We start from the raw sequence: 26,803 nt of genomic DNA, 5'->3' as shown, positions 1-26,803 counted from the left end.
TGTCAGATGGTACATAACAGATTTCAGCAGTCAAACCACAGCTGCCAAAGTGGGCAATGGGTTAAGCAGAAGGTTCACTGTCACTTTCTCAGGGCAAGTTGGAGTGGACAATAAATGCCAGTCTTACCAGCGACATCGACATCGACATCCTGAGAGTGAATTGAAAAATGCAGCACACATTTGAACAGGTGTACCTGTCACTACATGCTTGGCTATAACGCAGCCAAATTTGATACGATGGTTTGTGTCATACCCGTCTCTTAGAGACCTGCCACTGTCTACATGACTCCTATAGAGAAACTCCTAACGTGAAAGCCCAGTGTAACTTCAAGACAAACAGAGCCTTAGTCTCAGATGTTTTATTACATTGAGAGCAGTTTAATGGTCTTTGGCTGGTGTCCTCCAGCCATTAAATACTTCACGTGTCAGTGATAGACCTCATCCATGTCCCACTGTCTGGTGGCTAATAAGATTGTAAGTACGCAAAGTTGTCAATAGAATAAAATCAAGAACTGGCACATGAGTGATATCCTGTCAGGAATTATCCCATACAAGATCAGTCTCTCCTCTTTACAAAGCATTTTAATAAGATGGAGAGGCAGATCATTACTGCACCAATCCTTTCCCCATTTTGACTTCAATCAGTCTTCAAAAAGTTGCAGGATTGCCAACAGATTGCAGGTTTCACAATCCGACAGTTTGGAATTAAATTCAGCGGCAATGGAGCCAGATTCCTGCAGTCATTCATTTTAACAAGTGATGTGATCTTTCACATGAAATAGTGGGAAGGGATAAAGAGAAAGAAAGAGAGAGAGAGAAATGAAGTAGAAGACAGCCTTTTACTGTCCACAGGGAGTGGCTGGGATACTGGAGAACTGCTGCTCAATGTGCCCTCTATTTTTTTTTGTTCTGTGTGGCCCTTTAAATTTTTTGCGTAGCTGCACACACGGTAAGTTAAAGGGGTCAACTTGTGCTCAGCCTGCATGGGAACTTCCGGCATGGCTGCATGGTCCAGCAGTTTAAAGGGATTATTGCTGGTGGTGCTTGTAGGACCTTGTTAGAAAGAAAAGAAAGAATTTGTAATTTATATAGCACCTTTCACAACCCTGGGACATCCCAACATGCCTCATAGCCAATGGACTGCAGTAACTGTTCCAATAAAGGAAACAGAGCAATTAATTCATGTACAGCAAGATGCCACAAACAGCAATGTGAAAATAGCCAGCTAATCGGTTTTTACTAATGTTCGTTGAGGGACAAATATTGGCCAGGATGTCAAGGAGAACTCCTCCACTGTTCTTTGAATGGTTTTTTTTAACATCCACCTGAGCATGTTAATGGGGTAAAAACAGAAAATGCTGGAGAAACTCAGCAGGTCTGGCAGCATCTGTGGATAGAGAAACAGAGTTAACGTTTTGAGTCCATATGACTCTTCTTCAGAGTGTTGATGGGGCCCCAGTTTAACAACTTGCCCAAAAGATGCAGCAGTGTAGCACCCCCTCAGTACTGTACTGGAGAGTCAGCGCTGATAATGTGTGCAAGTCTGTGGATTGAGACTTGAACCTACAACCTTCTGGCTCAGAGGTAAGAGTGTAACCCACTGAGCCCTTAATCATTTCCAAATTAATGATACCGATGACAGATATAACCCCACATGACACTTCTCTCATTCAGATTAGATGAAGAGAGGTGGAAAGAGGCTCATGAGGAGCACAGACATGAGCATTGATCAGTTTGGCCTGTTTCTATGTTGTGGGTTCTATGTAATTCTATGTTAAAAAGGAACTAGATTGTAAACCAAACAAGGGTTAGAAAATTTATTGCATGATTTACATATTCCCACCTCCATTATAAAATAGTTAGCAAACACAATTCATAATACTTCTAGGGGATTTAACACAATACATCTGAATTTCCTTCCCCTATCTCTTCATCAATTCCACCCTGAAGTTGAGTTCCTCCTGTGCTGGGCACCCACCAGCACTTTGCCAGTTTCAGCATTAATTCACGTCTTCAGTCTCGACAGCGAGTGCTGGCAGGGTGTTCAACTATGTGATTTCAAATCAACCAAATGTTAGTGCCACACCTGCGATTTCAGCTGGGAGTTGCTGGATACAATCCCAGGCAGACATGCTGTCTGATTTTCCTCCTCCCGAAGCCAGGGTTGCTGATGTTTATTGTAGCACCAATACCCTCGCCCCAACTGCCATTGACCAAATCAGCACAGCCCAGGGATTCAATCCCGGGCACTTCCTGGTCTGAATGGCTCATCTCACCACATCTCACAGCATCATTAAAGAAGCCAGCAGCCATTTTAGAACACGTTTGATTCCCCTTTTCCTGCTCAGCCAAAATTCTTAGCTCAGCTACTCTAGAATCAAAGAACCCTTCATGTATTTTCAATGTGTTGTTTCCCCTTCATAGACTCCTTGGCTGTGGATTCTGGATTCCAGATAAGAGAAGGGTAGATGACGACTGGCACCGTTCTGACTTTTATCAATGTCACATACAGATGCTCCTGTGGAATTCAGGCTAGAAATTTTGCCTATTCCTTCCCTCTTTCAGCAATCTACCGTCCAATAAAAAAGTGGCCAAGGTGCCCAATTCATATTTCCAATGTGGCGTCTGAGGGATGTTAAAATGGAAGACAAGGGAGGGACTGAAACCAAGGTCTGCCAACCTGTGGCACAGTGTGCCAATCACATATTTGAAGATGACAGCATCTGTCATTGCACAGTGTAAAAGTCAACAATGTTAACTATGGCAGAACAATAGTTTGATTTTCTAAAGCCTGATGAAACTTCAAATATTCTTTCATCTATTAAACACCTAGGGTGATTTTACTTTGGTCTGATATCAGGCAGGAGATGAACAGTGTAATTATCCTGCCCACCCAGTATCCTCAGTGAGAGGCCCATCAGCCATGGTGCCAAGGAGCTGCTGAACGAGTGCTCCCAGGTGGTTTGGGGTGGGTGTGGGAGGCGGTGGAGGGAGGTGGGGCGGGTGTGACAGGATAGAAATTCTGACAGCTCATCCATAGATCCAGAGCAGCAGTTCCCAGCTAAAAATGGGGTGGAGCGAGGACAGGTCAGTAGCAAGCCGGAAGAGTTTTGTGGGGCCAGGAGCAGCATTTATGCAAGTAGACTGCCCAATGCTTGGCACCAATGGACAGAGTGGGCACAACACACCCTGGCATCTGAAAATTACATCAGGCTCCTACAATCATGAGAAGATGGTAGCATGGTAATGTGGTAATGTCACTGGACTAGTAATCCAGAGGCCCAGGCTAATGCTCTGAGGACATGGGTTCAAATCCCACCATGGCAGCTGGTGGAATTTAAATTCAATTAATAAATGAAAAAAAAATTGAATTGACCACGAAACTATCATTGATTGTTGTAAAAAACCCATCTGGTTCACTAATGTCCTTTAGGGAAGGAAATCTGCTGTCCTTGCCTGGTCTGGCCTACATGTTACTCCAGACCCATAGCAATGTGGTTGACTATTAACTGTCCTCAAGGACAATTAGGGATGAAAAACAAATACAACGCCCACATTCTATGAAAGGGTATATATATAAAAAAAAAATCGGGGTGGGAATCAGATGCAGGGTCTCGTTTGAAACAGGCAGCTGCTTTGACTGCCCATTTCTACTATGGATCAGAAATGGTAACCATACCGGGAGTGGGGATTGGACAGGAGGTGGGGACCTTCCATTTTTGGCCTGATTATGCCCTGTTACCGCCAGATGGAAGCCCTGAAAATCGGGCCCTAGAATTGTTGTGGACTTGTTTCATTCTGATCCGCTGACTGACCTCCACTCCCATCTATTGGACACTGTGGGCAGGCTTTGGCAACAGAAGAGCGAGCATGAAATCACTAAGCACTGTCGGCATGTAAGAGAGCGGAATCCAGAATAACTTGGCATCCCATCCAACAGCATATCGTGTGCGAGGGTAACTGGCGGTTAGAGCATGCTCCATACTGTTTGTGACTTTGGACAGGTCCCCATCACATAACACATTCATGGAAAACCTCTGGACCTGCACATCTGGAAAGCAAAGAAAAACACCTTCAAATAATCTCTACTCTCTTTACTGAAGATACGCAATGCTCATAAATATAAATATCTCTTCATTTCTTTTTACCTCAGACCCTGCCCCCTCCATGCCAATGACATAAATTTGCTTAGTGATGACAACAAGTTATCGTGAGGAACTTCCCTCTTTCCTGAAATGGGCAGAATCAGTGGAAAACACACAGCAAAGGATGTAAGAAATAGGGGTCTTTAATAAGCTGGTATTTTCTGCATAGTATAGAACTTTTATGAGATTAGCTAAACAGCATTGACTCTCTCAAGAAAGACAATTTCTATGCACCTTCTAAACAGTGCCTGGAATCATCAGGGTCACTTGGTTCTGGCTGGTTGGTAGGATGGTGTCTCGTGTATCACCTTATCTATGCAAGTGTTTAGAAAGGGCCAGGAAATGACTCTTACCATGATGTAAACTAAAAAGATGATCTTGAACGGAGTGATGAACAGGAGGGGAGGTAAGCACTCTGACAGTTTGGGTACCTGCCCTGTATCCATTTGTCTGAATGCTTTGAATAAATGATTGACACTGGGTAAGCTACCAGCCTCCAGAAAAAGAGTATATTAACAAGTGCTCGGAGACAGGAATGGTGCTGTTGAGGTGGCAGTGCTCGACAGGCAGCTGCCGCCTTCAGTTGGAAGAGGAAGAAGAAGAGGAGGGAAACTGAGGGAAGAGTTCCCTGACACTTCAACTAGAGAGCAGAATGCTGCTATTACAAGCCACTGAGATCAACACACTCTGTGCCAACCATCTGTTCATCCTCTGGGATTGGGAAACCACTCTCAACTGTCACAGGTTGTATACTTTTTCTGTCTAATTAATACATCGTATCTAAACTGTTGCTTCTTATTAACCATCTTAAAATTACTTAGGAATAGTTGACTGCCTATCTTAGGTATCTGTGGCCCCGAATCCAAAAATCTTACAAGGTTTAACCCGTCACTCTGATGATGCAACCAGATCAAACTTTATTAACCAATCTCCTGATGGGCTGCAACAAAATGGACTTTAGAGCACCAATCAGAGAGGTGTTCTCCGCAAGCTAGATTGGGAGGTGGAGCCATCAAGCAGCCAAGGTGCCTCAGTGGGGAAGTGCACTGCCGGGTATGGTACAGAACCATACAGAGCAGACAAAGTCACACATTCAATCCCCGAGTTGACCAACCTCAACCGCAAGAGATGACAACTGGCCTCAATACCCTCGAGTGGTACCCCAGGGTTGCCCACGGGGAACAAAGGAGAGAACATTCAATCACTGACTGAATGAGGAACAGCACCAACCCAGGGACCAGAGAAGAAAACAGAGCCTCTTACGCCAATACTTTGTCACTTATGTCATTCTGCATTTTGTCACGAGGCACCATATCTTCACAATCAGGGTGTCCTTTCTCATGAACAGGTGCTGCACCTGACTGATGGAAATGTCTACCTGAACTTCATCCAGCTTCTTAAAAGGATCAGAAAATGGTCGGAATCAATGCAGTACAATCGGACTGAACTAAAGGCCACCTACACTTTTCAAAGTATTTCTGTCCATAACTCTCACGGACTTCTGGAGCTAGTCTGTCCCACAGATGCTGCAGGTTGTTTTCAATGCCTTCCAAGTTTGTCACAGCGGTCTTAAAGAAGCCAGGCTCAATGATGCTAACCCGAACACCAAAATAGTTCATGCTCCGTCTTTAAAAAAAACAGAAAATGTACAGGATTGAAAACACAAGACAGATTCCTAAACTGATAGAATAAAGTCCTTTTATTCATTATTATGTGCTAGGAAGAGTATCTTGCGTCTATATAGCACCTTTAATGTAGTGTGTAAAATGTACAGTACTGAGATGCTTCACTGTGCCACATTATGTGATATTAGGTCAGGTGACCAAAAACATGGTCAAAGAGGTCGGGTTTAAAAAATAACTTAAAGGAGGAAAGGGAGAGAAGTTTAGGGAGGGAATTCTAGAGCTTAGGGCCTAGGCAGCTGAAGCTTTAGCTACCAATGGTGGAGCGATTAAAATCAGGGATGTACAATAGACCAGAAGTGCAGGATTGAAGACATGGAAACCATGACATTATTACAATCTTATTTTAATATATTATCCAAATGATGGCACCTCTGACAGTGAAGCACTACCTCAGTACTTCACTGGAGCGTCAGCCTAGATTGTGCTCACATTGCTGGAGGGAAACTTGAACACACAGCCCTTTGACTTCGCAGTGAGTGCTACTGAATGTGCCATGACTAACACCATCCAAATACAGACAATACTGTGACCAGTGAAACTATGGCCAGGATTTTCCGGCTGCGTTGTGGTGGGACCTGCCGTGGGAGATTCGGCAGCCCAGCCAAATGTCCATTAACTTTTGGCGGGACCGGATGATCCCAGCGGTGGGCGGGGCTGGAAAATCCCACCCTCTGTTTTCAAAAGATCAGCAACAGACAGAAAATAAAACCTGAAGAGAAATGTCAAGAATAATTGTACCCCTTGGGAACTTTTTTTAAAATAAAAGGACTGCACACAGTGAGACAAGAAAGATTGTTTTTGTGTAAACATCTTTTGCTGAAATTTAAGAACATTTCTGCTCCTTGGGGAGATTTAAAATTGACTGGTACACACATACTACATGACATCTCTGTTGGTGTAACCCTGCTGATGACAGTGAATAAAAGTGGCAAGGCTAACCTCAGGCTGTCGGAGAAAGACTCCACTCCCCATTTTGAGAGACAGTATCCGCCACCTGCTAACGAAATCCTCCCCATAACACTGGCCACATTCACAACCCGTCCCCTGGCCTTTTTAACCAATGGGAGAAAGGTCAGTGTGACTTCCATCAATCCGATCAAATTCACATTCAGCACTTTAAAATAATCCTCCATCGTCATCCATTCCATTGGGCCAATGGGAATCGATCTTCCCGCATTATTAACCAACCCCCAGAGGCCTGGAAAGGAAAGACAAAAGGGAACATAAGGCATTCAAGAATTGCTACTGAAATTGGTAGATTTTGCAGTTTTCCCATTTGTTACTCTTTCTTCACACAGACCAGTATCGAGACTCTAAACGACAAGAGTAATTTCCTGTTATCAGTCCTGCTTCAAGTGTACATTTGAAATCTTCGTTGTTGGGTTATATTTCTTGACCAAACAAAATTTCTAATTTTTCAAAATACAAGGACACATGGTATAGCTGCTTTTCACCAGATAACAATCATTTGCAAGGAGTGATTTGCACAAAGTTTTCAAGATATTAAGAGGAACAGATAAAGTAGATTTGGGAAACTATTTCTGATATTTGGAGAGTCTAGGACTAGCGGACATATAAAAATTAGCCAGACCATTCAGCAGTGAAATTAGGCAACACTTCTACACACAAAGGGTGGTAGAAGTTTGGAACTGTCTTCTGTAAACAGCAGCTGATGCTAGATCAATTGTTAATTTATAGTCTGGGACTGATAGATCCTTGTTAACCAAAGGTATTAAGGAATATGGGGCATAGGCAGTGTTAGGTCGCAGATCAGCCATGATCTCATTGAATGGTGGAACAGGCTCAAGGGGCTAAATGGCCTACTCCTGTTCCATGTCGCTATGGTAACTCTAGGTCCCAATGCTATAGAGTTGAAGAAAACAATAAAAGGGCTATTTTTGAGAAAAGGTTTAAGGGCGAGATTTTAACTCATTCAAAACCCATCCACATTCATAGTTAAAATCAGGCCCTGGGCTGAATTTTCCTGGCCATTCATGAGCCTGATGTTGGGCTGATCTGCAGGTCACGAAGCTGAATGTGCGCGCGGCGGGACCTCGGGCATAATCTTCCTTGAGGAGGCTAATGAAGAACCCTCCTCCATCCAATGAGGAACTGTGGGCTGAGGAGGCAATAGGGCCAATCAGGAACTGAGGTGTGAGGGAGGCCAACAGCCTTCACTTTGACTGCAGCTACAGTGGCTGAGACACAAGAGGGAGTAACATGAAGGGAGAGAGATGAGGCTGAAGGCACTGGAAGCCTTTTTTTCAACCCGATCACTCAGGGGCAGCTGCAAAGGCAACCCTGTGCCTGGGGACGATCACTGACTTTCTGTTTTTCCCAAGTAAAGTGCAGGCTGCATGAAAATGTCAAGCAGCTGAGGCCTCCCACTGTTGACTTGCCTCCTGTAAGTTCTGCACATTACAGCGACTCCGGTCACCTCTGGGAAGCATGGAAAGTCCAGTGAAAATTTCTATTAATAACCTTCTTAATTACCTTAATAAAAGCAAAATACTGCAGATGCTGGAAATCTGAAATAAAAACAGAAAATGCTGGAAAAACTCAGCAGGTCTGGCAGCGTCTGTGGAGAGGGAAACAGAGTTAACGTTTCGAGTCCAATATGACTCTTTTTCGGAACTTATCTCTGAAGAAGAGTCAAATGGACTCGAAACGTTACCTCTGTTTCTCTCTCCACAGATGCTGCCAGACCTGCTGAGTTTTTCCAGCACTTTCTGTTTCTATCCTTAATTAGCTTTTCATCGCTGGTGGACGGGTTGCCATCACCAGACTGAAGCCGCCTCTGGTAAAAGTGCAAAGAGCTGAGCCAGCCCGACCCATTTTATCTTTTTGCCATTTTCCTGGCCCCCCTCACCTCCAAACCTGCCTCCAAAGTGCTGAAGAAACTCCCCCCATTATATCTGATGGTTATTGGATCACATCAAAAAGCTATACTAAAACTGGCTGCGTAATGGCTCAATTGATGAGAGCACTAACCAGTGTAGAACAGAGTCATGCAGACCAGGAAGTTATATGTCCAACTCCTGGTTGGTGCTGTGTGAACTGATCTCAGCCAGGTAGCTTTAGCAGCAGCATTTCATTTTCTTGGGTCTGTTAGTATCTGGATGAGGAGGGTGACTGGAAAGCATGGCTGAAGGATGAAAGCGCGAATTGTTCTGTGCCACGTTATCTGATCTCAGCCCGACGGTGATAGAAGGTCATGGCATTGTGGGATGTAATTGGCAAAATCAATGCAAGAACTGAAGAGGCTTTATCTGCAGTAGTTCACCACAGTGCAACATTATTAAAAGAAAAAGGCCTTTCCTTCAATGTTAACCTATGATCACCAGATAAAACTCACAGGTACCTTTCTCTCCCACCTCTGCCTGGGCCCAGTCCACTGCTTTCTGTATGCTGCTGTGATCGGTCACATCTAGCAAGACAGCTTTCAGTTTGGACGAGCTGCTCCTCTGCAGGGTGTCCACTCCTTTTTGTGTCAGGCAGCCAGCGAGGACATGGAATCCTTGCCGGTCCAGGCGTTTTGCCAGGAGGTTGCCAAAGCCCGAGTCACATCCAGTGATAAAGACATACTTGTTTTTGACATTTCTGATCTTCTGACGGTCCCTGATAAACCAGCCAATGGCAAGCAGAAAAACAGTGGTGAGGAGATACACCCACATGAAGTCTGTTTGAAGGACCTGAGAGGAAGAGACAGAATATTTGAATAAGAGAAAGTTGTCATAACTGGTTCAGAATATGAAATCACACAAGTTATCATTCTCCTTTGACTTAGAATTCACACTATATGTAATGTGGGGGAGGTACCCTAATGGCTTAATTGGTAAATACACTGCTCAAAGTACTACTGAGTTATACAGCAAGGTCCCAAGTTCAAGATCCCTGGTTTGCCATATAAAGTTGAATGATCTAATCAGTGTCGGTAAGGCAAGAGAAGTCATCATCGTCTTTCATGACTACAATGTACAAAGTCACTTAAACCTATTTCAAAGATAGGCGGCAACCAGTAACAGAAAAAAAAAATGCAATCTGGGCCAGGAATAGATTTTAAAGATACAAGTACCTGCTGTAACTTTTAAAATTTATTTCCATCTTTTTCAGTAGCCTAGCAACACTGGATACCTGTTTCATTGAGCTGTGATTAAGATCCAGTGTGAATGAGGTAGGAAAAGCAGAAAATGGGATTCAGGACAGTACTGCCTAGTTTAAATGCACTTTCCCAGAATTTGGCAAGTGCATCCAGCATACAGTGAAAAGCCAAAAATCGAGTGGACAGTAAAAATGGGTGAGGTTCTGTATAATGGGTCCCTTGCCCCCCACCCACCTAAGTATTACCTGCAGATGAAGTCCTAACCTAGAAAAGTCATGCTTTTAAACAGAGGAAACATTCCCAAAATTAGGAATACTAGAAACCTTTCTGCAGCTCATCCCGCACTAGACTCAGGGCACTGCTTACTGCTCTTATAGCATTCTCACGCTGATCACATTCTCCATATTGAGAACTGATCAAGCTGCCTGAAAAAGGATTTACACCAATCTTCTTGTACTGGCAGTCTCCTGCAAACATTGAGCCATTCCTCGGAACCCCTTGGAAGTACTGACACAATCCCGGGGTTCCTTCCTAGGAAGAGTGTGCCAGCTGCCCAAAGGAAAATGATGAGCGACAAAAGCAATGGTTGGCTTAAGCGAATAAATACAGAAAAGCTGCTCATGGTGCACAATAGATCTATCCCTAGATAAAAATATGACCTCACGAATTCCCTAAGGTCCATAGACCTTAGTTTTAAAACCTACAGCACACAAGTCAAACTAATTAAAGGGCCAGTAACACAGTGCACAGCTACCTAGAAACATGCTTTGGAATTGGTTCAAGTGAGGAACAGTGGTCTGATAGCAGTTAACCAAAAAAAACCCAAAATCATTTAAAATTAAAAAAACTTACATCCTTTATTTGAAGCTTTTGCTCCTCTATTTCTAATCAGAGAAAGCTCAGTACAACTTTGGAGTAAATGTTATGTCTCGTTCTGACATTCATATTATGGCCCTGTGTGCAGCCTTATTGTTTGTGGCTTTAGCAGTGCAGAGCTTGCCTTCTTGGGCCAGTCACTCTTGAGATGGTAAGTAGCTCATGATTTACTAAACACCTTCTAACACAAGGCTCTCAGCTGACGTGCAATTTCCCACGGTTTACAGGGTCAGACCAAGTATGCATATAGGTTAAGGTAAAGCTTTTAGTAAGCTTTTGAGGCAGTTTGAAAGCTTTCGTTTTGTATGCCTCATTTGGCCCCAAGACACACTGCAGTAGTGATCACGTTTCCCCATGTGCATATAATCTGGGGAGTTGGACCTGAATTTCAGAAAGTATTAATTTAAGGTTATAGCATTTTTATAATAGCGAGGAAAATCTTTACCTCCAATTTTCTGCCAAAGATGCTGGCTCATGGTTTCATTGACATTAGCCACTTGGTGGCACCTCAATTAAACACAAACAAGATGGATACAGATGAGGGAAACCATTCAGCCTGACTTAGGTTATTCAGTCATACTAAAAGACCTATATCCTCCCATTGTATGTGGAACTTGCTACCACAAGGAGTAAGCAACTAGCAGATGCTAGTCATTGCCATCCCCTGTGTGCTAGGTAAGCACATGAGAAAGAAAGGAATAGAAGGATATGTTGATTGGCTGGATGAAGGAGGCTCATGAGGAGGATAAACACTGGTATGTTAATGAGCTGGATAGCATGTACATATGGGCTATATATTTTTAATTTCTTTCTGTCCTATTCTCAAGATACTGACCCTTACTTGGGTATGGCTCCATGAATACAATAGCTCTCCAATATCCCATCCTAGCAGCCTTCCTTCAAACTGTACGCGCATGAGCAGGCTCAACCTTAGGGGAATCACCACAAAGGTGCTCAACCACATCGCCATCCAGCATTCATTCAGACACTCGGGCTTTCTAGCATGAGTTAGAAGCTGGTCGACAGGTTAGAAATGGGTTAGAACATACCAGACGAGGAAAAATAAAACACTAGCTTGTCTATTAAGTCTGTCCCATTCAGCCACAGTACAGCTGAGCGACATGACGATATGTGCCCCATCCACCAGCAGGTCATGTAATCTCCCAGGAGCCACCCCACCACCCCAAAAAAGATAGATTTTAAAAGCCCATTCAGGGAAAAAGGAAATTGTGGAAATTCCTCTCTGAACCTCAAAGGTGATCAAAGGTCAGTTCCAGGAGATAGCAATGCCCATGAAGTACATCAAGCAACATGCCACCTACCTTTTGTATGTAGCACTATCAGCTCACTCCAAGAGAAGGTCCAGCTCCGTTTTAAACGTTTGCAGCAAATGTACACTGCCTGGGTAGACTGGCAGTCTATTGCAAAGGTCAATGAGCCTGTGAGGAAAGACAACCCATCCAGCACTGAATGTAGTTCGATGCTTACACAGCTGGGTCAGCTGACCCTCATTCTCTTTAACTTATCTAATTCAAATAAAAGCTTAACTAAATTTAAATAAAACTTATCTATGAAGCAGTTTACTGTAAGGTTACCAAAAGTTTTTCAGAAGTCCAAATATACAATGCCAACTGGGCTACTTTCATCCATCAACCTGGTAGCCGCTTTAAAGAATTCGACCAGATGAGTAAGATTTGACCTTCTTTTCCAGAAATCATGTTGTCTATTCCTGCTTTGTCAAGGTGGTCGTAAAGAGCATCCCTAAGATCCCTCCTAGCAATTTTCCAACTGTCGCCAAGCTTATGGACCTACGATTTCCTGGTTCTGGCTGTTGCCTTTTTGAATATTGTACACCACTAATTTCCCACCCGTCACCAGGAATAGCCAGCAAACTATTGACTATATGAGCAAGGGATTCACTTAGCACAGTTCGCATCGCTTTAAGCTGGGAAAATGCTGTCTCAGTCAGCTACTCAATCTGCATTAAGACCGCTTATTCTCTTCACGATCAGATCTGCCTCCACTTTAACATTAACTACTGTGGTGTCAACTGCACACTGCATTAATGGCAACTGAGCACAGTCCACAGGAGTAAAGAGTGCTACAAATGTTCACCACGTCCTAGAAGTCCATCTGATTCTGTCATGAGGAACGCTTTAATTGCTCTATGCAGTCCTTTATTGCCCACTGACTCCTACCATAACTAAACTGGGTTTTACTATTCCTCCCGCAGTTGCTTTTTCACTGACCTTATGGCTGCTCTGATGGCAATTTTAAGATGAGCGCAATTCCTATTCCTATTCTCAAGAGTTGCTTTTGTTTAATCTGTAGAAATATTTCTGCTCAAGTCTGAACAGTCCTTGTACATGACCAGCTTGTCATCTTGGCTTACCATAAGCCTTTCACTGGCTTTACGGGCATACATATATGTCAAAAATTGAAATCACCAGCACTGACCCGATCAGCCTAAATGAATTGGAACAAAAGCATAGCCTTTGTGAAAATGAACAGGACCACAACAACTTAGAGGGAAGATTTGAAGTTACTCAATTGCTCTGTAAGCTGCAGCGAGCATCAGGAAATTCACATACTGTAGCTTGTTTTATAATTCACTTAAGAACAGCCTCGAAGGAATTCCTTTCTTAAAACAATGTCTCACTTTAATGGGATTTTAGGGGCTAAAATCTAAGTCGAAAATCTAGAAGTTGCATTAGGATTTACTTCATGAGAGCTCACAAACAAATCTTTTTGTGCTCAGAATCTGAAATCACAAAGAGCCCTGGATCGACTGGGATCACAGGAATGAAAGGGTACTGGATTGAAAACAAAATATTACTTCTCCCCAGTCGAGCATATAGAATGGAAGGAATGCATCTGCTCTCTGGCGTTTGGTCTGTGGGTAAATGCCTTAGCTGGATATGAATGTGATCCTTGGCAGCTTCATACTGGCCATATATCTAGTCTCTGGCAGATGGATGGCAGAATGGATCTGATCACTGGCATTTTATCCTGAGTACCCTGGAGGTTGACCCAGCTCCATCCAGTGATGCTCAACTCTTGGGAATCTAATGGAAACATGCTTTAACATATCCAATACAAACTCCATGCATCCTGGAACACCGGCAAGGTTTTAATCATGGTCAGATTGTTGTACATCAGATAATTGTTGGCAACATGGATATCCACTCCTGGCACACACATCTCTGGCAATGATTAACTTCTGAACCAGGTCTCCAGTCTGATTTCTGAGCAGTTTGCCCAGGGAAACTTAAAAAAAAATATATATATTTATAGAAAAGAAGGGGCTGGCCTGGAGAAAGCATTTAACCTCACATGTTCAATTCACAGGGTGTCTGATTTTCCAACCAGCACCTGGGGGAACTATAAAATTAGGCCTTGCCAAGGGCATGAGTCTACCTCATTTTAATGCTAAAATGAGTTAAGGAAGGTCCCACGCTGCAGGTTCCAAGTTCAGTTGAGGCTCTGCTTCCAGGATACACCTCACCCACATAAATTAGGCATGTCGGATTTCAGAGCCTAGACCTGTTCTAGCAGGCTCCTTAAAGGGAGTTTAAGTTGTTGGTGAAGGTCTGTTTTTGGGGGTTGCGGGTGGAGTGGGTGGGTAGGGGAGGCGGGAGGAAAGTTTAGTTATCTGTCATACACCAGTTGGCCTGTTCCCGTGATGTAAATTGTGTGCAAGGTGTGCATTTAGGCAGTTTTCTGTTCCTGCCAGTACTTTTTTTTCATTGTTTATATTAGTGGCATTCAAATCCCACCATACAAAATAGTGATGTTTGGCATTCTTTCAAAGGAATCCAAACACATTGCATGATTTAAATGGGGAGGGGTGGGGGAAAGGGTGGTTCATGAGGTGCCAACAAGTGAAGGGGCATTGGTGCGCCAGGCATTTGTTCTGTACCCATCACTACTCTTGGGACCTCTGTTTACAGAAGGTGCCTGGATATATCAGAGCAGAACTGTCATCACCTCCACTTCACAAGGAGCAGCTGGTACATAGATGTAATCTCTGCAGGATAACTTGCAACCAACATCTGGGACAGGGGCAGCTCTTCTGACAGATGTGAAGGTTAATACATCCTGCCAGTGCATCTTTCAGGAGTTATCTGCCCCAGCAGTCAGTCTACTGTGCACCCAACTAAATCACCATGTTAAGGAGCAACACTGTCAGCATTTTTCTTGAGGAAAGGTGGCATTAATTGGAAAAAACAGAGCTTCACTGGGTGGCAGAATTACCCTAGGTGCAGGGCAATATAGATAGCACCTATGAGAATCAGGGGTCTTCTATCAACAAATGGGTTATATGAATAGAACAAACAGAATCCTATCATCGCTCAGGAAGTGTCTCACTGCCAAAGCATCATTGTGCACATTAGTAACTGATCAAGGCTTTCCATTTACAGTATACCACATTATTTGAAGGAGAAGGACCACTAGATAGATGGCTCATATGAGAACAAGCCTATCCTTTGCATCCACCCTGGTTGACTCCACTGAGAGTACCAGCCTCTACATCCCCCCAACAGTAATGGAGCACCTAGGTCTACACACTTCAGCATCTGCTTGCTATTCCTTGGCTGTCCCCTCCAAGCTGTGCAGCTTAAGTAAAGTGAAAGAGAGTATATGTAAAAGGGCAATGGGTCCATAAAGTGCTCCAAATGGTACAAAGGTATGTGGCAGTTCCCAGCTTAATTTTGGGTCACGGTTGGTAAGCCCGCGAGAAGCCAGTACAATTATTTCAGTTGTTCTTGCCTTCCTGCCAACGCCAGCAAATAACTTTGCAGCCATGTATAAGGGAGCTGGGTGACTGCATTGACTCAATTGGAAACCTGCCTCCATTCAGCTTCCCGTTGTGTCGATCCTATTCCGCCTGTGACTATCACAAATGTGAAAGATCTATGCATTTGGAATTTCTAACCTCTTTGTCAATATACTGTCAGCAGAGAGGCTGCAACTGGGAACTCTTGCCATTTTCCAACATGGAAACTCTGCAAAAGGTGGCAGGCAGCCAAGCTTGACTGTGCATGTAGCGGACTGGTTTTCTTATCATTTTCCTTTTTGAACTTCACGTTCTGATCCAGAGAATCAAAATCTCCAACCTTCCCACTCCAAAGCTCCTAATGCTGATCCCTACCAACATCCCATATCTTGGGTTTTCTGCATCACCCTGGGCGAGTTTCCAAGCTACCCTTGCATTTTAGTAAATCTTATTACACAAGCACTTGCTCAATGAAAATGGTTAATCTGGTTAAATCCTAACACATGCAATGAACTATGAAGTGCCTGCAAACTGGGGCCCAATTAATACATGCCATAAGAAGGCAGAAACAGTAGCACTGTTGTCTGGTAATAAGACAATGAACAAGATGGATCAATGGATTATAACCTAAATCAGTAATCACTAATGAATGGGTATGTTCTCGTTCCAGGTATTGTGCTGATCCATTCATATTATAATTACCCAGCTTGGATCATTTTCGATCTTTGAACATTACCTCTTGCTACTTCACATAGAGGCATCGGTAGCAATTGAAACAAAAATAAGCCTGAAGTTGTATCACCAATAATTAAAGGACTCCGGCCTAGGACAACAGAGTCCAGTTGCCAGTGATTGACATTGGCAGTCAGGCTTCTCCTCCAGGATTCAGAGTTCTTTTGAGAGGGGAGTATCTATTCGACAGGCCAGCCATGAAGCTGACAAAGCGTGTGGAACGGACAAATAAACCTTTCCCATCAAGGGTTCCAAGGGAAGACCGACGATGGTGTTTTGGACCTGGGGAAGCGTGGATGGGGAAAACAAAAATCAATCTGCTAACGTTGGAAAATTAACACCTCCATTTCCAATGGCCTTCACTATAGGAACAGGTTTAAAAGGTCTATTGCAATGTGGAATGTAATCATTCACCATGTGGGAATTGTGGCCCTGTCCAATGTGTTACATGCATTACCAAAGTCTACATGTTGTCAAGTTTTGGGGGCACTCTGAGCTAATTAATGTTTAAACCAGGTATTGTAAAGCACCCTAATGTGAGGTGCCAAGCATTGGCAATAGGCCAAATTAGTCAAATATTAACTCTCCCTGTAACTTCCAGAAAGCTTTGGTGGAACGACTACATTGTCTTGACTATAGGGGCACTAATAGCTGTCCCAGCAGTTTCTACTGGAAATGAATTGTATATTTGTCTAAGAAACATGCAAATATAAAAGCAAAATACTGTAGATGCTGGAAATCTGAAAGAAAAACAGAAAATGCTGGAAAAACTCAGCAGGTCTGGCAGCATCTGTGGAGAGAGAAACAGAGTTAATGTTTTGAGTCCATATGACCCTTCTTCAGTGTGTTGGACATCAAGGAACAGCAGGATGACCACCACATTGATTCTCCACATTGTACGTTTCTATTTCAGCCATGCCACTACGTAGAGACCATAAGTTTCCTCACAGGAAGGGACCTGGGTAGTGTGGCATGCCTGCTAGCAACCATGGAATGGCAAAAGCAGAGAGCAGGTCACCTGAAAGGGGAGTATTGTGTTGTATGGAGGCATACAGAATTCCAAAGTGAAGGTATACTTCAAAAATAAAAAATTAAGGTTGCAAGCATATTAACGCGGATCCAGGAGTCAAGTATATTTTACAACAAAGAAATAGGCCATTCAGTCCACTGGTCCATGCCAGTATTTACGCTGCACATGAGCCTCCTCCAATCCTACTTCATCTCACCTTATCAGCATATCCTACCATTCCTTTCTCCCTCATGTGTTTTTTTAAAATGCATCCTTTCATGGGATGTGGGCATCACTGACAAGGCCAGCATTTGTTGCCCATTCTAAATTGCCCTTGGACTGAGTGGTTTGGTTGGCCATTTCAGGGGGCAGTTAAAAGCCATCCACATAGCTGTGGGCCTGGAGTCACATGTAGGCCAGACTGGGTAAGGATGGCAGATTTCCTTCTCTGAAGGACATTAGTGAACCAGATGGGTTTTTACAATAATCGATGATAGTTTCATGGTTACCATCACTGAGACCAGCTTTCAATTCCAGATTTTTATTAATTAAATTTAAATTCCACCAGTTGACATGGTGAGTTTTGAACCCATGTCCCCAGAGTACTAGTCTGGCCTCTGGATTACTAGCCCAGTGAAATAACCACTACGCTGCTATCGCCCCATGTTTATCGCGCCTCTCCATAAATACTTACTGAATCCCACCTCTTTTTTTCTTCTCAGTGGACATTTTAGGTAAATTCTTCCTCCTGTCATGAACAGGGACAGCAACACATTCAGAAGTTGCATCATTCTGTAGTTTGGGACTGTTAGAGTGTACAAGGTGTTTGTAATTTATTAGCAAAGGTAACCTAGGATAGCAGTAGCACAGCATAACAGCAGTCGTAGTTTTAACCATGAAAAGGTGTCAGGAATGAGCCTATAAAGCAAAGCCTGCTGGGATATGTGACATGTGTTAGCTTAGACAAAGAAAACAGCAAAAACTAACCCAGACTAGCCCGTAGCAGGTGCGAACACAGTGATTACAAATAACTAGGTGTCAGTCCCTGGAATGCCAAGGTATACAGGAAAAAAGATAGTTGATCTGAAACACTTTGCACCTGTTATGATAGATTGTGAGCCTGTGACCAAGAACACATCCTTAGTCATGAAAGGACAGGGACTAAATGTATAAAACACAATGTAACAACTCAGAGGGCAGAGTACTGACTTGGATTGGATCGACTAAGACAGGCTGTCCCTGCATTCACTTAAATAAACAATCAAAACCTGTACCCGAGTCTCTGACGTGCTGGTCAATTTCACCACAACTGTTGGCATAGTCAGCAGGACACTCGTATCAGGTTGCCGGGACAGCATTGCAAGACGGGTGAGTACATTTGAATTAACCACCCATAGATAGGGCAGTTAGCCTGGCTGGACTGCCATGGGCAAGCTTCAAAAGAATCGAGTTGGAGAACTCAGGACGGCAAAGGCGCCGGGGAGAGGGTCAGAACTGCGCTGGCAGGATTTGAATCATGCAGGAAGGTCACAGCCCAATATTAGCAGAGGGTCAGAACCGCGCTGGTAAGAACTGAAAACCACGCATGAGGTCAGAACCCAGGGTCAGAACCGCGTTGGATTTAAAGGGTATTCACAGGGCAGAACCGTTTGGGCAGATTATACCGAGGCAGTATGGCCACTAGGGGAAGACCTGGACTGGAGACCAGAGGGTTCCCTTTCCAGGTTTCTTATAAACATAAGAACTTGATCAGTGAAATGTAAAAAGACCGGTGGGACCCAACCCAGAAGTCCAGAAGGTTTGGTAGGAGGTTCAAAAGAAGGATAGGGAGGACAAAGCAATTATGATCATAATCAGTACTTATTTAGGACTCTGCCGGTGAGTCCTGGAACAAGGCCAGGCCAGTAAAAGAATTGGTAGCAAAAGCAAATTCGGACAGGAGTCAGGGAATGTTTGGTGAAAATTACATTGGAAGCACCACTGTAGTCTAGAATTCTGTTGAAAAAAGCAAAAGGGAAATAAATGTGAGTAAGTATCATGTTTTCCTGTTTGAATGTGATATCTGTAAGTGCTGTCTTAGTGTCAGTGGTCTGATCTTGCATGATGTTTTAGGCTCTTTTCATGGTTGGTTAATGTCTATTAAGGTTCAGACTTTAAACTGGTTGAAACTCTAATCTGTTTTGTCTCTCCTCCCTGGAGCTCGTGATCTGGGGATGCTTTTGGCACTTTGAGTTTATTCCTAGGGGTGCATGGAAATATAAAAGTGTGAGTGCGATTATCAAGTGCGCCTATGTCAATTTAATATAAGGTTTAATTGTGGATTTGTGGGAACTCAATGACCAGTTAGATGTGAGAATTATAAGCATGGTCTAGAGGGATGTGAAATTAGTGTTGGGATTTTGTGTTATCACATCTCTCCCAGATATAAAAAAAAGATTTTTAGAGGAGCTAATGTGTTTGGGTGAAAATGAGTTTGAGATTTTGAACCGGTGCAGAATGGGTAATGCAGATAACATCAGGAATTAGAAGTTGGTTTAAATGGGGGAAAAGATAGGTTAAGCTAGAATGAAATGAAAGAGAATGGAAAATTGTTTTTTTTGTTATTTTGATTAAAGAATTGTGAGGTTGTAGGGTTCTGTCTCTTTAAAAGCCTGCTGTGGCTGTGAAAGACTTCAGTCTTGACTGTTTGAAATTTATCAGCTAGGAGAAACTGTGTGATTGCTTCTCTTTTGTGTGAAAGCTTACAGGCTTCTTAGCATTTTGGAGTAAGAATGTTGAAAGTTTCCTTGTGAGAATTCATTTTTCTTTAGTCTTTTAATTCCAGTCGTTGCAAAGCCAATTGAAGAAAGAACCACAAGACCGCTGAACGCAATTTATTTCTGTTTTCCTTCCTTTCAAAGCACATGCTAATCATGTGTGAGTGAGTGAGTGTGAGTGGGAGAGAGTGTGTGAGAGTAAGAGAGAGTGTGTGTGAGTAAGAGAGAGTGTGTGAGAGAGAGAGTGAGAGGGAGTGTGAGAGAGAGAGAGAATGTGTATGAGAAAGAGAGAGCGAGAGAGAGTGTGTGTGTGTGTGTGTGTGTGTGTGTGAGAGAGAGAGAGTGTATGTGGATTTATTTTTTGTGTGTTTGAATGTGTGACTTTAAGATTTGGATTAAAGGGGAAGTGTACTTTATTTCGAAATGTATGGAGTAATTATAATTAATTCTGAGTTGGATAGGATTGATCTTGGGTTAAAACCTTTCTGAAAAATTTAAGGATTGGAGGATTTTGGCTCCTGCCACAGTTCTCAAAAGAACTCATTTTTAATTTCGGATGTTGCTAATTGGAACTTGGAAACAATCATTTTAGATCTGAAACATCGGGCGATCTAAAACTCAAAAAAAAGAGAAACTGAGAAGTTTGGAGACACTTGACAATTAATCTAAAATCATGCAAGGTACAGGGCTGAGAGAAATTAACTAGATTTAACGATTCAAGTTACTGGGTAAGAGTGACTTTTAGTGCAACTCTAAAGCTAAAACATTTGGCAACTGTGGATGAAACTCTAGTCATTTTTAAGTTCTAAACCAAAGTTACAACATATACATGGAAAGTAGGTATGCATTTGGAGTAATGCATGACTACATGATCGCATGGGGTCATAGAGGATATGTCACCTCAGTGGGAGGACAAATACAACATGAAGCGGTGGTTAGAGACCTGGTAGGGGCAGCAGTGGTGAAAGTTAAGGCACCAGAGAGGTACAGACCCCATTCAACGTGGTAACCAGCAGGTAGATGAGGCTGCCAAGGAGGCAGCCGTAGATGGCCCAGAATATCAGATAGCAGTAGCAGCAATCAGACCAGAGGAAGTAAACATGGTAGAGCTGCATAGGGGTTATGGCAGGAGAGGTCATCCCCAGCTGGGGCATATCATTACAGATAGATTTCGACCAAGAGGCACATTTTACAGGATGGATAATAAAGGAAGCATGCAGGTTACTGGGAATAAAACAGAAACTCCACGTACCATATCACCCACAAAGCTCAGGATTGGTTGAGCGAATGAACAGGACACTGAAGAAAGCTTTAGCCAGAGCCATCCAAGAGACAGGGAAAGGATGGACTGATTTGTTACCCAGCATCCTCATGGGATTTAGGGCAACACCCAATAGGCCAACCGGATTAACCCCATATGAGCTAATGGCAGGAAGGGCTATGAGATTGCCAGGAGAATGAAGAAGCCGGACCTGTGAGGGAAAGGGTCAAGCAATTTGTGAAGGAACTATGCAAGCAATTGCACTTGTTCTAACAGAAGGCTAGAGGTCAGCAGATCATATGGAGATATGGAAATAGAAGCAGGCATGGAGAGAGTGAGAGTGCCCAATGTAGTAGAGAGGGTAATGGTAAAAGTAGCACCTGAGAAGCTGGGGTTTGCACCAAAGTGGATAGGTCCATACGAGGTAATAAGGACTAGTGATACCTGCGACTGCATTGACATGAAGGGGAAGGGTCGTTGGAAACATTGGTCACGAGTTAAATCATTTAACGGCTGATTTGTTTACTCCACAGGAAGATCAAGGCAGATCCCAGAAACTAACTATATCATTACAGGTTAAAACATGAGCCTGATACATGGATCGCGGTATGCATTGGACTACTGGTCATGATAGTATCCGTGTACACCAGATGGTTCGGGAAGCAACACAAGACAACCCACTATGGGACCTGGCAGATGAACTGTGCTACCCTGCCTGGAACTGGAGCCAGGTCTGGTGAATGGGTTAGTGTTAGTAAGAGAAAACAGAAGTATTATATGATAATATGCACCATGAGCTGGTACCCGTGTTCCTAAATATACCAGATATTGGTTTACCCCTGTGGTGTTCAGATAAAACCTGGGCATTGTACATGCACGGTTAAAGCGAGTGTTAAAACAAGCAGCCCAGTATAATGGCAGGGGTACAGAGGCTCCCCGTCCTAGAAAAGACAAAGTAAGATAATGTAACAACTCAGAGGGCAGAGTACTGATTTGGATTGGATTGACTAAGATTCTAAGGCTCTCCCTGTGTTTGCTTGAATAAACAATTGAAAACAAGTACCTGAGACTCCGACGTGTTTGTCAGTTTCACCGCAAGAGGAGCTTGAAGAGAACATTATGCCCAGGGTTACAAAGAGGAAAACTGGCAGAAGTCCGACACTATACATACAGCTGGGCAGCGAGGAAGCGAGATGCAAAAGACAAAACTAGTAGAAAAAATAATTTTTTCATTGCCACTCACAATGTGAACGAAATCATGCAGATAAGATTAAGAGAAGCAAGCTGAGAATTGAGGCAATCGCGTGTAGGACCACCAATGCACTGGATCACAAAGCGGTAGAACGTGGGTTAATGCCTACAATGGAGTTCACCATCTCAGTGCGTTGCTATTTGGCAGTGCCAGGCCTTCACTTGGCACTTTCCAGACAGAAGGAGAAAATCACTCGCAAGCCATCCTCATAAGAAAGTGAGAACTTTCATTTACATAGAAACTAATTGCATCCTCAGGATATCCTGCAGTGCTTCATATGCCAATTAGTTACTTTTGTGCCAGCAAATATGACAGCCAATTTGTACATAGCAAAGTCCCACAAACAGCATATGAGAACTCCTTGCTGTTCTTCAAATAGTGTCATGGATTTATAATGCCCTCTCGAACAGGCAGGTGGCACCTCAATTTAAAGTCACATTCCAAAAAACCTGCACCTCAGAGTGGTCATTTTGCTTTCAGTATTGAGGAAGGCTTGGAATCAGGTCTCTGACCCTCTTAGCATGGCAGAGATCAAGATTGAAAAGAGGAAAAATGATTTTAAATCGTTTGTCTTTCTGCATAGGTCTGATTTCAATAGAAACATAGAAAATAGGAGCAGGAGTAGGCCATTCGGCCCCTCGAGCCTGCTTTGCCATTCATTATGATCATGGCTGATCCTCTATCTCAATGCCATACTCCCGCTGTCTCCCCATACCCCTTGATGCCTTTAGAATCTAGAAATCTATTTATTTCTTAAATATATAACAGTGCATGTGCAGACAACAGTCTAATGTTTAGTTAACTTCACTAGAATGGGGTGATTTTGACTTTGGGTAATGTCAATCAGTCACCAATTACACATTTCTCCCAATTAGAGTCAACAGATGTAAAAATAACGAGAGTTGTAGAATGGGCGGCTGATTCAATGTTGACTGTTTTACAATATTACTCAAAATCAAAACTACCCCCAAAGATATAATGTGCATTGAAGTATAAAGAACACATTTCTTAACACAATCCCTCAGTTGCAAATGCCACACAAAAAAAGGACATGGGAGTATGCCTTACTTCTCAATTGACAGTCTTGTGTTGTTACTATTTTAATAAGAGCAGCAAATTGCTGCTGTTCATGTCAGGAGTGCAAATGAAAGAGATTGGCTTCAATAATTGGAATTTCAAATCCAACACACAATCATTCAAAAAACCTGTTGAGCTGACTACCTTGGGGATTATCATTCTGAACAGAAAAAGCTTTTATCCTCCAGTCTCAAGTGAAGGGGACATATCAAAAAGATTGTACTGTTAGTTTTTAAGTGAATGCAGAGATTATATGCATTGCCAACACATAGTTTCATCTTTATCTGATAAGGTCCTCAAACTAGGATCCCCAGACCCTAAGGATCTGTAAGGTATCCCATTGGGTCAATGATGTCATGAGGTTTCTGCATTTTACTGGCATGTTGTTTCTGTCATTATATTATGTATTACATGGGACATAGATTCAAGGTAATTGATAAAAGGCTCCTTAGGCAGCACCTTCCAAACCCACAACCACTACCACCTAGAAGGACAAGGGCAGCAGATAGATGGGAACACCACCACTTGGGAGTACCCCTCCAAGCCACTCACCATCCTGACTTGGAACGATATCGCCGTTCCTTCACTGTCGCTGGGTCAAAATCCTGGAACCCCCTCCCTAACAGCGCTGTGTGTGTACCTACACCACATGGACTGCAGTGGTTCAAGAAGGTAGCTCACCACCACCTTCTCAAGGGCAATTAGGGATGGGCAATAAACACCAGCCTAGCCAGCGATGCCCACATCCTGCAAAATGAATAAAAAAAACAGAGGGGAGATGAGGAGATTAATTTTTTGTTACGTGATGAGTTGTTGTGATCTGGAATGCACTGACTGAAAGGCTGGTGGAAGCAGATTCAATAATAATTTTCAAAAGAAAAGTAGAGATAGACTTGGAAAAGGAAAATTTTGCAGGGGATGGGGTAAGAGAAAGGGAGTGGGACTGATTGGATAGTTCTTGCAAAGAAACTGGACATAGATTAAGAGCCTCTGCTAAATTAGCAGATTCTTAGCGCAAACAACCTTGAACTTGAAGGAAGGATAAAAACTATCAGCCCAGCTCCTCACTCCTGATTGTCATCCAGGTACCTCAGCTGGAAAGCATATGTGAAAAGGATATCACATGACAAAGTATTGGTGCTGGCTGTGAAAGAGTTCTTCTCTATGCCCATACATGAAAACTGACTGTTGTCTTGGTTACCCCAGTATGGAACACCCACCCTTACAGAAACCCTGAAACAAACTGGAGAAAAAATCAGCCCCAAATGTTGTAGTTAAATAAGTTAATCAACAGGTTACATTGACTGTATTGCAAAAGTTTTCTCCAGAGACGATGCAGAATAATGCATGGCCTCTGGACCCAAAGTATATATTTCCAACAGAGATTTGATAAATTCACTGTTGCTCATCATCAGCCTTAATAGTCTTAATTTGACTTACCTGGATGACAAGAAAATGAACAGATACTTCTTTGCCCAACGTTCTGTTTGCCAATAGATTGGAGGAATGTCAGCCTCCTTTCCTCCCCTATGTTTTCTACTTTAGATGCATAAAAATGAGACGGTGAGAAACACTTTGCATTTAAGTAAAGCTCATGCAACAGGCTGAGACTTTAAGCACTCCCTCGAGGGTGGAGTTTGAATATTTAAAGTCACAAAGAACCTTATCACTTCAGATCATTCAAAGTGCAAATACATTTTGCATTTTCAATTAGAGCAGATTTCAAGAGAATTACGCTGACTGAAGAATGACTGAGATATTAACAGAATTACAACTCAAGCTAAATGTAGTTGGTACAAATTACCACACATACTAGAGTAGACGTTCACTACAGATTACCAGTTGGCACGAAAGTTTCACAAAAGTTTTTGTCAAATGCCTTGTACTGGTTTAGAGAGGACATGTGTGGCAGACGCATAATGCCAAGTGGTGATCTATGGAAAATAAATCACAGAATTGCAGAATTTTAATGGCACAGAAGGAGGTCATTCAGCTCACCGGCTCTCCAAATGAGTATTATCACCTAGTGAAAAAAAAACAAAACAAAAACAGAATTACCTGGAAAAACTCAGAAGGTCTGGCAGCATCGGTGGAGAAGAAAAGAGTCGACGTTTCGGGTCCACAAGACCCTTCAACAGAACTGAAGTATAGTTAGGAGAGGGGTGAAATATAAGCTGGTTTAAGGTGGGGGGCGGGGGGAGAGAAGTTGAGGGTGGGGTGGTTGTAGGGACAAGCAAGCAGTGATAGGAGCAGATAATCAAAAGATGTCACAGACAAAAGGATCAAAGAGGTGTTGAAGGTGGTGATATTATCTAAGAAAAGTGCTAATTCAGAATAGATGGCAGGACACTCAAGGTACAGCTCTAGTGGGGGTGGGGTGGAAAGACTAACAAGGTATTAGTTGTAGATTTAAAAATAAAGGAAATAGGTGGGAAAAGAAAAATCTATATAAATTATTGAAAAAAAAAGGGAGGGGGAGGAAACGAGGTGAAGATGGGGGGAGGGGGAGTTTAAGATCTAAAGTTGTTGAATTCAATATTCAGCCCGGAAGGCTGTAAAGTGCCTAGTCGGAAGATGAGGTGCTGTTCCTCCAGTTTGCGTTGGGCTTCACTGGAACAATGCAGCAAGCCAAGGACAGACATGTGGGCAAGAGAGCAGGGTGGAGTGTTAAAATGGCAAGCAACAGGGAGGTTTGGGTCTTTCTTGCAGACAGACCGCAAGTGTTCTGCAAAGCGGTCGCCCAGTTTGCGTTTGGTCTCTCCAATGTAGAGGAGACCGCATTGGGAGCAACGAATGCAGTAGACTAAGTTAGGGGAAATGCAAGTGAAATGCTGCTTCACTTGAAAGGAGTGTTTGGGCCCTTGGACGGTGAGGAGAGAGGAAGTGAAGGGGCAGGTGTTGCATCTTCTGCGTGGGCATGGGGAGGTGCCATAGGTGGGGGTTGAGGAGTAGGGGGTGATGGAGGAGTGGACCAGGGTGTCACGGAGGGAACGATCCCTACGGAATTCCACCGGGGTTGGGGAGTGAAGGGAAGATGTGTTTGGTGGTGGCGTCATGCTGGAGTTGGCGGAAATGGCGGAGGATGATCCTTTGAATGCAGAGGCTGGTGGGGTGATAAGTGAGGACAAGGG

At 43.2% G+C, this 26,803-nt stretch overlaps 1 protein-coding gene across 3 annotated transcripts; it reads right to left on the bottom strand.

The window, feature by feature from the left end:
* Positions 1-1,803: 1,803 nt before the first annotated feature.
* Positions 1,804-25,262, bottom strand: rdh5 (retinol dehydrogenase 5 (11-cis/9-cis)). 3 transcript variants are annotated; one of them, XM_078534670.1, is made up of 6 exons: positions 25,113-25,262; positions 12,131-12,247; positions 9,192-9,522; positions 6,770-7,028; positions 5,608-5,771; positions 1,804-4,051 (listed from the first exon to the last, which is right to left on the bottom strand). In XM_078534670.1, exons 3-6 carry the CDS (start codon positions 9,502-9,504, stop codon positions 3,828-3,830), a joined length of 960 nt encoding a protein of 319 aa, XP_078390796.1. In that variant the 5' UTR covers positions 9,505-9,522; positions 12,131-12,247; positions 25,113-25,262; the 3' UTR covers positions 1,804-3,827. The 3 variants fall into 3 exon arrangements, with proteins under 3 accessions (XP_078390796.1, XP_078390797.1, XP_078390800.1); XM_078534671.1 differs by lacking the exon at positions 25,113-25,262 and adding an exon at positions 13,266-13,377; XM_078534674.1 differs by lacking the exon at positions 25,113-25,262 and adding an exon at positions 13,058-13,146.
* Between the last annotated feature and the right edge of the window lie 1,541 nt (positions 25,263-26,803).

This window comes from Cetorhinus maximus, chromosome X (assembly GCF_964194155.1).
Source record: "Cetorhinus maximus chromosome X, sCetMax3.hap1.1, whole genome shotgun sequence".
Lineage (NCBI taxonomy): Eukaryota > Metazoa > Chordata > Chondrichthyes > Lamniformes > Cetorhinidae > Cetorhinus > Cetorhinus maximus.
The sequence above is the reverse complement of the archived record's forward strand: the minus strand, read 5'-3'. Positions and strand labels throughout refer to the sequence as shown.